This window comes from Podarcis tiliguerta, assembly GCF_965153285.1.
Source record: "Podarcis tiliguerta genome assembly, chromosome: 1".
Taxonomy (NCBI): domain Eukaryota; kingdom Metazoa; phylum Chordata; class Lepidosauria; order Squamata; family Lacertidae; genus Podarcis; species Podarcis tiliguerta.
Genome location: NC_139534.1, coordinates 65,691,376 through 65,703,449, shown reverse-complemented (window position 1 = coordinate 65,703,449; position 12,074 = coordinate 65,691,376). Strand labels below are relative to the sequence as shown.

The 12,074-nt window shown below is 39.2% G+C and overlaps 1 protein-coding gene across 50 annotated transcripts in view; it reads right to left on the bottom strand.

The window, feature by feature from the left end:
• SOX6 (SRY-box transcription factor 6) overlaps positions 1–12,074 on the bottom strand; it is a 438,207-nt gene that overhangs the window by 86,328 nt on the left and 339,805 nt on the right. For 25 of the 50 annotated variants that reach the window (XM_083403078.1, XM_083403070.1, XM_083403100.1 and 22 more), the window contains one exon: positions 4,200–4,323. In XM_083403078.1, the coding sequence (XP_083259204.1) occupies positions 4,200–4,323 (124 nt within the window). The remainder of the gene's footprint in view (positions 1–4,199; positions 4,324–12,074) is intronic. The other 25 variants (XM_083403066.1, XM_083403087.1, XM_083403076.1 and 22 more) reach the window with 1 other exon arrangement.

The following is a 12,074-nucleotide window of genomic DNA, read 5'->3' as shown; positions in this document are numbered from 1 at the left end:
CTGACAGGAGTAGAACTAAAGCAGGGACAGGTTCCTTGTGGGGAGAGGCAGGGGCCAGGAGCCGGGGACAAAGGAGAGAGATGGTGAAAGTTTTACATTTTTAATTGCAGAAGATGCATATTTCCACTTTTAATTTTCCAAGCACGCACACCACACACACACAGAGACACATGCAAAATAGATCAAGGATCTTATTGGTAGCTGTCTTGGCAATCTATCACTCAACATGTTGTAGCAATTTTTTTCAAATTTGTTTCTGGATTTGGAATGCTTGCGTGAGGACCTATTCTTCTTTAATTTTATGAAGGTAGACAAAACAAGTCAGAACAGGTCCTTTGAAGGCATAGGTGTGTACTAGTCTTGATTACTGGGAGAATGGCTCAAGGAACGGGGTGGGGGGAACAAATCCCCAGTCATCCTTGTTTTGAAAACTATCCTTCTCAGCTCCCCGGCTTTGCCTATTTATATTGGTGCTTCTATTGTTTATATATACATAGGTGCTTATTAAGTCCCAGAATGATTTACCAACTTCTGTTTCAGATTTCCAACTGGCCAGTGCTCTTTAAACAATTGTGGGCAGCCGCAGCACATACTAGAAACACATTGTTCTAAATCCAGAGCAAAGCAATGTTTCCTGGTTTTGAGCATTAAGGGCTGCTCCGTACATTTTCATTTTCCTACATGGAAGGCACCTTTCATTCTCTGAAACAGTTGGAAATTCGTGTATAGACCATGACTTCCGATGATTCTACACAAATGTTTGTTGCTCTGTGTGCGCAGGTCAAGAAGTCCAATTGACCACAGCTGTTCGCTACATGCTCAACCACTTTGAAAACTGATCAGTTTCCCTTCCAGTGTATTTGACAAAACAATGTTAATGCTAATTAATGTAAATTGCTAAAGAATTGCACAACCCTTCCTAGAATAAAAAGCAAGGGATTTCATCTATAGCTCTCAGTGCTTTATAGCTTGCTTCTGACATAATAAAAATAACAGTATAATAGAGTTGTTAGCTCAGATCTAGTCTTGCAAAAAGAACAGCCAAGATGGTAAATCTGAGTTATGCAGATGTTCTGATTTAACCATTTTTGTAGTTAATTCTTATGCACATCCTTTAATCAGGAAGTGAAGGACACCTTTTCTAAACTAAGCAAAACAAGGCCTCAAAATAAAAAGTATGGCAACACAAAATACCTTGGTTTTTGTTTTGCTTTTGACATATAATCTGAACAACTGAAACTATTAAGAATGTTAAGACTGTGTATGTCAAGAACCCTGCAGGATCGTACCAAAGTTCTGTCTAGTCCTGTATCCTGTTTCCACAGCAGTTAGCCAGGTGCAAATGGGAAGCCCATAAGGAGAATATGAGCACAACAACTTTCTCCTGCTACTTTCCCTTTGTCACAGCATGGCACAAAAGAAAGAGACTATGGGAGTAGGGAGGACCCTAAATCATGATATTAGCCACTTCTGGAACTTGAACTTTGCAAGTATAAATTCACAAAAACAACATAGCTATAGGACATCACCTGCATTACCTAAGAAATCCTCACAACAACTATGTAAAGTAGATCAATGTTATTATCTGCATATAGCAGAGAAAACAGTTCACAGTGAGAAATAGTGGTTTGCCTAAGGAAACTAGTGAGCTCATAAATTAGATGAGATTTGAATCAGGGACTTGCTGGCTCACTGCTCACTTTCTTAGCCATAACACTTAGACCAGCTTTCATATTTCCTACTCAGTAACATTTCCCCCCATGCTTGACTAAATTAACAGTCAACTAGCATGTCTTCATATTTGCCAAAGATCTCAAACCATTCATAGTACTTTTTTCATGATATGAAGGAGTCAAAGTAATCAAGAGTAATTGCTCGATCCATGCAAATAATTGTTGGCTTTGTAATAGCTCTACTTTATGTATCTAATTTAAATATGGTCCAACTTCTATAGTAGGGTGTCCTGAGAGAATTGTCAAGTGTATGTGGGTCAGCAGACAACAGTAATTTGAGTTACACAGCATCTTAAAGTTTTAATTAATCTGGTATATGCTATATATACCAAAAGGAGTACCTATAAAAATTAATTAGGTGATCTATGCAGCCCAGATTTCTCAATTAGTACTTGCTTGCTGGAAAATTATATTATACAATCTTGAGAAGTATGCTAGCTAATTTTAAGAAATCTGTTATCACATTCATGATTGATATTTGCTAGCTTGGGACCCTATAATCTCTAATAGCTGTGACACAAGGGAGGAGGTAGAAGACATTGTTGGCATGCAGAAGGTTCCAGCTTCAGTCCCTGATCTCTCCCATTTTTGTTTTTTTTAAGGCTCAGATGCATGTGACATGAAAGATTCCTTCCTGAGGGAGTATATAGCGTTGCATCAGCGCAGGAATTTCGGCTTGCAGGACAGAATGATCTCCCCTCTCCTGCCCCTTGCTGACCCTGGTGTTCTCCTGACCCCTCCTGAATCAATTTCTGGGACGTGGGGGAGGGGAGGAAGGCAAGTCCTGTTGTGCAAGTGTAGTCTTTGCTCAGGGCAGTAATGGGACCTGTTAGCTGAACGCTTCCTTGAGCCCCTAGAGATAAGTAGTGTGACCCAGCAAAAGGCCACTTCTTGTGTCCCATGTAGGTGACTCAACTTGCACTGTCCAAAAAAGTCAAGGCTAGAAGGAAATATGAGAGGCATGCACAAACCTGCGACTCACCGTAATGCCCTTGCATGATGCCTGATGTGCAAACCTGGAGGGGAGAGAACTACATCTACAACATCCCTTAAAATGACACCTACAAGCAGGGACTGTGCCAGTTTTCTTATCTTCTTATATAGCTAGGTTGTTCACATTGCCAATAGTTAGACTGGTTTCAATATGTTTAGTACATAAAAGGACAATGTTTCTCACTCACATGAGGACATCATCATTTCACAGATTAATTGGGGAAAGTTAAGGCAAAGTATGTATCCCAGATCACAAATCAGTCAATGACTGAGTGGAGGGCTAGATTCTAGCCATTCCAGTCCAATTCTGACACTTAGCATCTAAAAATCCGTTTTCCGTAAATGTATTTTTAAGAAACTACCAAGACAGAGCCGAGCGGAACAAATGGAAATAATTTCTGCAGTGTTATTTGGCACAATATCTTACTGAACTTACTTGAAAAGAGTTTATATTTAACTTGGATTACATTTAATATGCAGTTTACATTCTAAAACATACGGTTTTGTTTCAGAACCGATCCCACCTTTTTCTGAAAGCCACTGCAACATTCCCATTAACAGCAGTAGCAGATTCCAAATGAAAATTTTGCTTCTAACATTCAAAGGAAATGCTGTAACCATTTTGTTGTTTAATATTAATTAGAGGGGGTGAGATTAATTAGAAAAATAAAGATGCTGCTTCTGGCTGAGATGTAGGTTTACAAGGAATATACACATGAAAATAAGGTTGATTTTTATTTACTTAAATATCCTTACCCTGAGTTTCTTTGCTAATGTGGCTTTAAACATTTAAAGTCCTGTTTACAAGGAGACTCTGAAAGTAGCTTCAAACCATTATATCCCTAATTGAATTCCCCAGGAGCACAGTAAACTCAAAGGAATAAAGAAAGAAATCATAATATTTGCTGAATCATCTCCAAACATCTCTCACTGCGAAGTTGCATGACCTGTTACAAGCCTGAATTGATGATTGTAGCTGAACTGCTGAAACCTCTGTTATTTAGATGGAAATCGTATAAATTGCTGCCCAATTGAAATACACAAATTAAATCATACCTACCTTTACTTTTTATCTCTAATTATAAAGATGGCTTGCACAAAACACTAGTATGTGTATATATATATTCTGATGATAAAAGGGCCTTAAAAAGATATATATGTAACCTCATAAAGAGCCAGGCTACTCTCACAAATTGGCAGAGAAGAAAGTCAATAAATTCAAAGGAAATAATTTTGTGGTATACAGAAGTAAAATAAATATGGCCCTGAGAAGCCAATTCCCTGGTTTTCTCTGGAAGAAGTTTTCATCTAGACTTGCAAAAGAAATCCACATATTTCCTTTCCTCCCCACCCCTTCCCCCAGCTTAAATCCCCCAGCTTTTACATATCACTGTCCATACCAGGCAGATTACAAGGAGTAGCCATGGCTAATATCGTAACATGTTAAACAGCTTCACAACCCTGTCAACTTACCTGGCTTGTAAGTTATTCCTGGGGGGAAAAGGAATCCCTGCTGGGCTGCAGCAGCCGCTGCCAATGTCCGCTGGTCGTGTGGAAAAATTGGGATCATGAGCGGAGGCATGTGACCCTGAACCTGCTAAACAGAAGACAGTCTCTGATCAGAAATAGCACAAATTTGTCCTGACAGATAACTCTCCAGCACTGATAGTGTGCCTGCATTCACAGAGTCCAACCAAACCTTCTCCTAACCATAATCCTTGCCGATTTCACATTGTCACATCAAAGCCATAGTAGCTTTGTTCTCCCCTCAATGTCAAAGGTGCAACAACCTGTACTTTTTTTTGTTCTACTAAGTTTTGCTTAAATCTGGGCCTGCTCTAAAAGAAGATTTCTCTCACTCTCCTTTTTGTTTTTTTATCCTGCTTCTGTACTTTATAGTTTCATTTGTTTCTAAAATGATGTTACGTTCAAGTGCAAAATTCAAGCACTTTTTAAAAATTCAACCTACTGAACCTATACGGCAAATAATTCAATGTTTTCAAAAGACTAGCAAAATTTCAGTACCTCTTTAAATGAAACCAAAATTCTTGGCTTTCAATTAAACTAATATTTTGCTTGTCTATCCAGTTTATAGCTTTAAACACTATCATAAAGCCTGATATTTATTGTGTGGTATTGACCATTTTAGAATAAATCCCACTGTATCAAATTTCATATGACCTTCATAAATGTATCAAAAGCCAAAACATTGAAATAAAGTAAAAATATAGAAGCAGAAAATTATTCAGATACTTATCAGGCTTTATACTTGGGCAAACAGAACTAGAGAGGTGGGAATCAGGAGATTTTAATATTCAGCTTTATTTCTCCAGATACCTGGATCATGACTACTATGCCAAAAGATGGCTGGATCCAATGAAATGCCATGTTTCTTTTTTTTGTTGGCTTACTCAGAACTAATGCAAGGATTTTGCCGATGATTAAAAAAATATATAAAAATGAATTGTTTTATAATCAGAAAATAATTTCAACCCCTTCTCTTGTTGCAAATGAGTGGTTTCAAATTCTATTAAAAATAAACTTCAATGGCTTTTTGTTGGGATTTAATTCCTACAAAACTTTTTTAGTGGTAAAAATCCATATGTTGACCTATGACACTGTTTAAATAGTGCCAAATTTTCTTGTCATATCCATGTTCCTCTCCCAACATCTGATGCAGACCAGAAAGGCTACTGTGTGTGCGCTTCTAAGAGAGCTAATTTACCAACAACTCTTCTCTGGGGGAAAAGCCCTAAGATGTAGGTTAATAAAGGTCAAGCAAAACATAAACACTTTACAGTATTTTTCGGAATCCATTTCTCAGGAAAATCAACTTATAATAAAAAGGTCTTTGTGCAATTACTGCCATGGCACTGGGGCGTGAAAGAAACTAGCTATGAGCAGCCATTTCTTTTATTTTAGCTGACGTAAGCCCAGTTTCTCCATGTTAGCGACAAATTTAACATGGTTAAATTGAAGTCGATCCCCCTGTGTCCAGTATCAACTTTTTATACACTACCAAGTTTGTTGCATGATAATTGTTCCTGTAGGCCGTTGAATAAACAAGCAAAAACAATGTCAGTGTCTAATGGCGGCGGTACACCATCAGTTAGGAACGAAAAAAAATGAGTTTCACTATAATTTTGAGTGCTTTTAGAGTGGATGTTGAATCAAACTGATCCAGAGTCATCCACAACTCCTGGAATCGAAGTAGTAAAGAGTAAACTTGAAGTCATCTATCACAATAGCCATGTAGACTATGGCCAGATGGTGCAGACAAAAGCCAAAAGACAACCGCATTTACTTGAGAAGGAAGCAGCAGTGGGCATTTCTGGAAGTGACTGAAGTTTGTTCCTCTGGTGTGCATGATTTATGACAACTGTACATTAAAAGCAAAATTAGATGTTATAGAAGGGGCTGGGTTGCTACTCAAATATATTTGATTCCCCCCCCCCCCCGTCTATAATATCATCCAGTGAAACATATTGTGTGACATGGTAGTCATACTGTGAGTGCGCCCCCCATTACTATTTCAGATAACTGACTGCTACTGCACATTGGAATATATGGTAGTTTATTTATGCTAAAATTTCAGAGAAGATCTATTCATGTGTAGATCTGGTATTTTTTATTTATTAATTTATATTCTCTCTAAAAATTGGAAAACTAGGATATCTCAGGGCAATAAGGGTCTAGCCCTTACCAATGTGATAGCTATATGTATGGTGGCCTATCTATCTATGTATGCATCCATCCATCCATCCATCCATCCATCCATACTGCCCTTCATCCAAAGATTACAGGGCAATTCACAATATAAAAACAAAAAAATACATACTACAGTGGTACCTCAGGTTAAGAACTTAATTCGTTCTGGACGTCAGTTCTTAACCTGGAGCGGTTCCTAACCTGAGGTACCACTTTAGCTAATGGGGCCTCCTGCTACCGCTGTGCTGCTGCTGCGTGATTTCTTTTCTCATCCTGAAGCAAAGTTCTTAACCCAAGGTTCTATTTCTGGGTTAGCGGAGTCTGTAACCTGAAGTGTCTGTAACCACTGTACATACAAATGAAGACAATACCCCTCCAACAGTTTAAAAGGACATAGATTGTTTAATTAGCCAAAGGCCTGTGAGAAGAATAATGTTTTTGCCTGGCACCTAAAGATATGCTACAAAGCCGCCAGGCAAGCATCCCTGGGGAGAGCATTCCACAAATGGGGAGCCACCACAGAAAAGACCCATTCTCATGTTGCTGCCCTCCAGGCCTCTCATGGAGAAGGCACACAAAGAAGGACTTCAGATGGTGATCACAGGGTCTGGGTCCCTTCATATGGGGACTGGCAAGCATTGCAATTCTGAGCTGTTTAAGGCTTTAAACCAGCACTTTGAATTAGGCCTGGAAACTAATTGGCAGCCAGTGAAGTCAGGCCAGGATTGGTACAATATGCTCAAACCATCTTGCCCCGGTGAGCCACCTGGCCACTGAATTCTGCACTAGCTGAAGCTTCCAAACTGCCTTCAGAGGCACCCCCATGTATAATATGTTGCAGCAATCTAACCTAGAGTTTACCAGAGCATAGACAACAGAAGTTAGGTTATCCCTGTCCAGATAGGGGTGCAGCTGGGCCACCAGCCAAAGCTGACTGAAGACACTCCATGCTACTGAAGCCACCTGAGCCTCAAGTGACAGGAAAGATCCACAAGTACCCACAAGCTGTGTACCTGCTCCTTCAGAGGGAGTGAAACCCCATCAAGAGCAGGCAACCTTGCACCCATCCAGTCTAGGTAACCACCAACTAACAGTGCCTCAGTCTTATTGGGATTGAGCTTCAGATTGTTGGCTCTCATCCAGTCCGTTACTGAAGCAAAACAACGGTCCATCACATCTACTGCTACACCTGCAGATGTAAAGGGAAAGTAGAGCTGTGTGTCCTCAGCATATTGCTGCCAACATGCTCTAAAACTCCAGATGACTCCACTCAGTGGTTTCATGTAGAAGTTAAACAGCATAGGGGATAAAACTGAACCCTGAGCAACTCCACATTGAAGGCTCCACAGGGCTGAAGAGCACTCAAGCAGCACCCTCTGGAAATGACTACAGTGGTACCTCAGGTTACATACGCTTCAGGTTATATATGCTTCAGGTTACAGACTCCGCTAACCCAGAAATAGTGCTTCAGGTTAAGAACGTTGCTTCAGGTTGAGAACAGAAATCATGCTCCAGTGGTGTGGCGGCAGCGGGAGACCCCATTAGCTAAAGCGGTGCTTCAGGTTAAGAACAGTTTCAGGTTAAGTACAGACCTCCGGAACGAATTAAATACTTAACCCAAGGTACCACTGTATTCAAGTAGTACTGGAAGCACAGTGAGAAGCACAGAATACCTTTGATGGGGGACCCATAATATGGTAAAAAATAAGGTGGAGGGCAAGGAAAGTGAAACCGCCATGTGCTTTTCTGATTTGCAGTCACAAGGGCTTGAAGCTTACAAAGAGATTGTGGGAATGAAGCTTCCACAAACCTTCATTCTTTAAGTGTGGATGTTTTCAAATCCTCTAATATCCAGATAATGTGGCACAGTAGAAGCAGACAAGACTTAGTGTCCCCTTTTTTCTGAGTAAACCAGAAACAAGTGCATATTGGAGCACCAGGGCAAATGTATAAGGTGTGTAGTGAGAACAAGAATCCCTACACAGGACAAAAGGCATATGGTATGCACTATGGAGTAAAATGTGCCCTCCTTTTTAATAAAATAAAATAGCATACACAGTGATGATAATTTGAACTAAGCGACTGGCATTCTCTCTGGATATGCTGGAAGCAAACATTGAAGATGTAGCCCTTAGTGTTTTATGCTCGTTGATCTAGCAGGGTGAGGATAGCCAGCTTCATTAAGTCATATAAATTCTCAAAAAGGTTAATTGCTTCTCTGTTCCTTGAGTCTTTCTGAAAAATCATGACACCAGCAGATGCCAAAGAAAAACTCTGGACTCTCTTTTCTTCCTCTTCAGAAAAGCAATATAATGTTGCACCAACACCTCTTTCTTTCTGTCTCCTTTGCTAACTTGATGATGGTGCCTTTTTATTTTTGCCATCTGCCCTGGAGCTTCATTAAAGATACATGAATGGACTAACTAGCCTGATATCTTGTGAGGAACAGGTGCTATTGTTTGTCCCTGAAGACTTGCACTAAAGATCTGACTCTGAATACTTGAGAAAGAGCATCTGCAGCAGTCAGTCAGAGAGCAACTTGGCAAAGACCTTGCTATGTGCTAATGTGCAAACAGAGTGACACTCAAGGGGACTCATTTTCTCTTTCATGAAGATTTAACTTTCTTTTTTCTAACATGATTGAAAATAACTACTGAAATCTGAACAATCCTCTTTGTTTAATGCCTGTCACTCAGCTACAGAAGAGAAGCTACAAGAAGTTCTGATTTCATTCCCGTAAAATACAGATCCAATGAAAAGTAATTCTTGATGTCTCCCAATTCACAAAACAAATTGTCGGTTAAAGTAACCACAGTTGAAGACTGTTGAAAACAAAGGATTTTTTAAAGGCTTTGTCTAATTCTGCTGTTGCCTCAGATTTTAGTTTCAGGGGATTGCTAAATTTAGGGTTCTGTTACTGCTTTGTGTATTTAGCTGTGGTCTTTGCAAGTGCCGGCCTTTCTCAGTTCCACAAACAGTTATGGCTTAAATCATATAACATTTTGTAATAATGGTATAACCCTCCAACACCTTGGAGTGGCTTTGTATCCATCAAAAAGGAAAAAAAGTTTTATATCATCCCATCACCAAGCAGTAGATTCAGTCTGCTTAGATTCAGGCACTTTTAACAGCACTAAAGAACTGGCAAGTGTCCATCACATTAGTAACATATGCTTTAATATTCCGTATGCACTGTATATCCATCTTTAAAGGTGTGCACAGATGTGTATTGATTTGTGGTTCATGTTTATTTGTTGATACACAAATTTGTTATACATGCTGTAATTTAAAATAAATAAATAAATTATCTCTGAGTAGTATTTCCTATTTTTGTAAGGAAGTATGTTAAAAGGAGTGGGACGCGGGTGGCGCTGTGGGTAAAACCTCAGCGCCTAGGACTTGCCGATCGCATGGTCGGCGGTTTGAATCCCCGCGGCGGGGTGCGCTCCCGTCGTTCGGTCCCAGCGCCTGCCAACCTAGCAGTTTGAAAGCACCCCCGGGTGCAAGTAGATAAATAGGGACCGCTTACCAGCAGGAAGGTAAATGGCGTTCCATGTGCTGCGCTGGCTCGCCAGATGCAGCTTGTCACGCTGGCCACATGACCCGGAAGTGTCTGTGGACAGCGCTGGCTCCCGGCCTATAGAGTGAGATGAGCGCACAACCCTAGAGTCTGGCAAGACTGGCCGTACGGGCAGGGGTACCTTTACCTTTACCTTATGTTAAAAGGTAATTTATTTTGGATAATTTAAACAACTGAGTGAACAATAGTATAGTTTGCACTAGCTCTGATTCAGAAAACTGTCAAAAGTTCCCTACTAAAGGCCAGAGCCACTCTATAAAGACATAAGGGATGTCTTACTACAGCTTTACAAAACTCTACCAAACATTATTGCACTGTATTGCCCTATATTTGACATTTTAATATGAGAACCTTATTCTTTGCCTGTAAAAGAATAAAAAGAAGTATACACAGACATGCAGGGCTAGTTCGATTCAGGAGTTCCTTGTGTATATATAGAGCAAAGCCAGCTATAGTTAGATGTTAGTATACACACATACAGCAAATGTACAGCCAACAAATTCCCTAAATGTTGGGAAAGCCCTGCACACTTTAAAATACAATCTACATGTACTGTTATTAGTTCCCGTCTACAATCCAATTAGGGTGTGTTACATTACTGCGCTCATAGTTTATGACAAATTTATGATGAAATGGTCATCTGATTGTGTCAGGCTAAATTATGCACCTAGATTACCAACAAGCCTATAATGAGATGAGTAGTGTGGAGCTGGTTCATCAATATGTATCCCCTTTGCTTCTTTCTTCACTTGATGTAAATCCATATTTTTACTGCCTGTCTACTGTTGTGATCAGTTTGTAGCTATACATTTAGTCATATAGTATAATACGGGAACAAAAAGACATCTAAATCCTATTTTATAAAGCTAAAAGAATGAAAAATGACTAATTAAATAACTTTAAACTGTCTACGCTTTCATGAAAGAGTCACTAGGAGGGAAGGAAGATGTCTCAGCTATAAAAAAATTAATAAAACATGTTATGCAAAAGTGAATTTATGGCTCATTTGGAATTAGAGATCTACCACCTTCTCAATCCATACAAATGCATAATCTTGTCAATTAAATATTATTGTTAAGGTCTAGTAGTATGTTAAAATCACTTTAAAGTGCAACTAAGGAAAATTCATGTGTGTTTATTACTCCTTATGGGTCTATTAGTGGGCATTTTATTCAGATTCGTGTTGTAAAATCTGCATAAACTCAGCATATTGTTATCCCCATGTGTGCATTTGTTTGGTTAAAGCATAACAGCAAATCTCGGTTACTACAACTTCTGAAAAAGTCAGGAGAGCTAAAAGAGTCTCACTTTTTAAGCAGAATGAAACAGTTTATGGCTACAAGAGAGAAAAGTTGACTATTATGCAAATTTTCACAGTCAGTGGTCACTCTGCCATGACAGAAGACAGAACAAGTCCATTAATTCAAATATCCCATTAGACTAGTGAAGAGGTATATGTTTCATGTTTCCACTCTGCCTTGTTCATCGGAAGTACGTAAAAATACTAAGGACACATATTTTCATGCAGTGTTCATATTCAAACACATTAGTTCTACATGTTAATAAGGTCAATTTAGGTAATGACTGACCTAACTTTGGGATAACACTAAAACCTGCAGTTCATATGTCCTCCTTACCCCATCCCACACAACCAAACAACAAATCTCCCCCCCCTCTCTCTCCATGTTTTCTTTAAATTCTTACTGACATTTGTTTTTTAAACAATGGTCATGTATGGTGTACTCACACAAAACACAAGGTTTCTATTTTATAGCATTACAGATTATCTAAGTTTACGTGGGTTGCTCCACCCCACCCCAAGATCTTGCCTTGAACCTCTGCCAATAGCTCTGAGTGAAATGGGAGGGTAAATCTAATTATATTTTGTTAATGTAAAGGAAAATTCCCCATATATCAGTAACATATATATGTAATATTAAGAGAGAGAGAAGTCAGTCCTAAACAAATACTTCAGCCCTAAACATATTTATCAAATCCTGATTGTAACAAAACATATCTAAATATACACATTTAGTACCCAAACCTGCATATTGTTATAG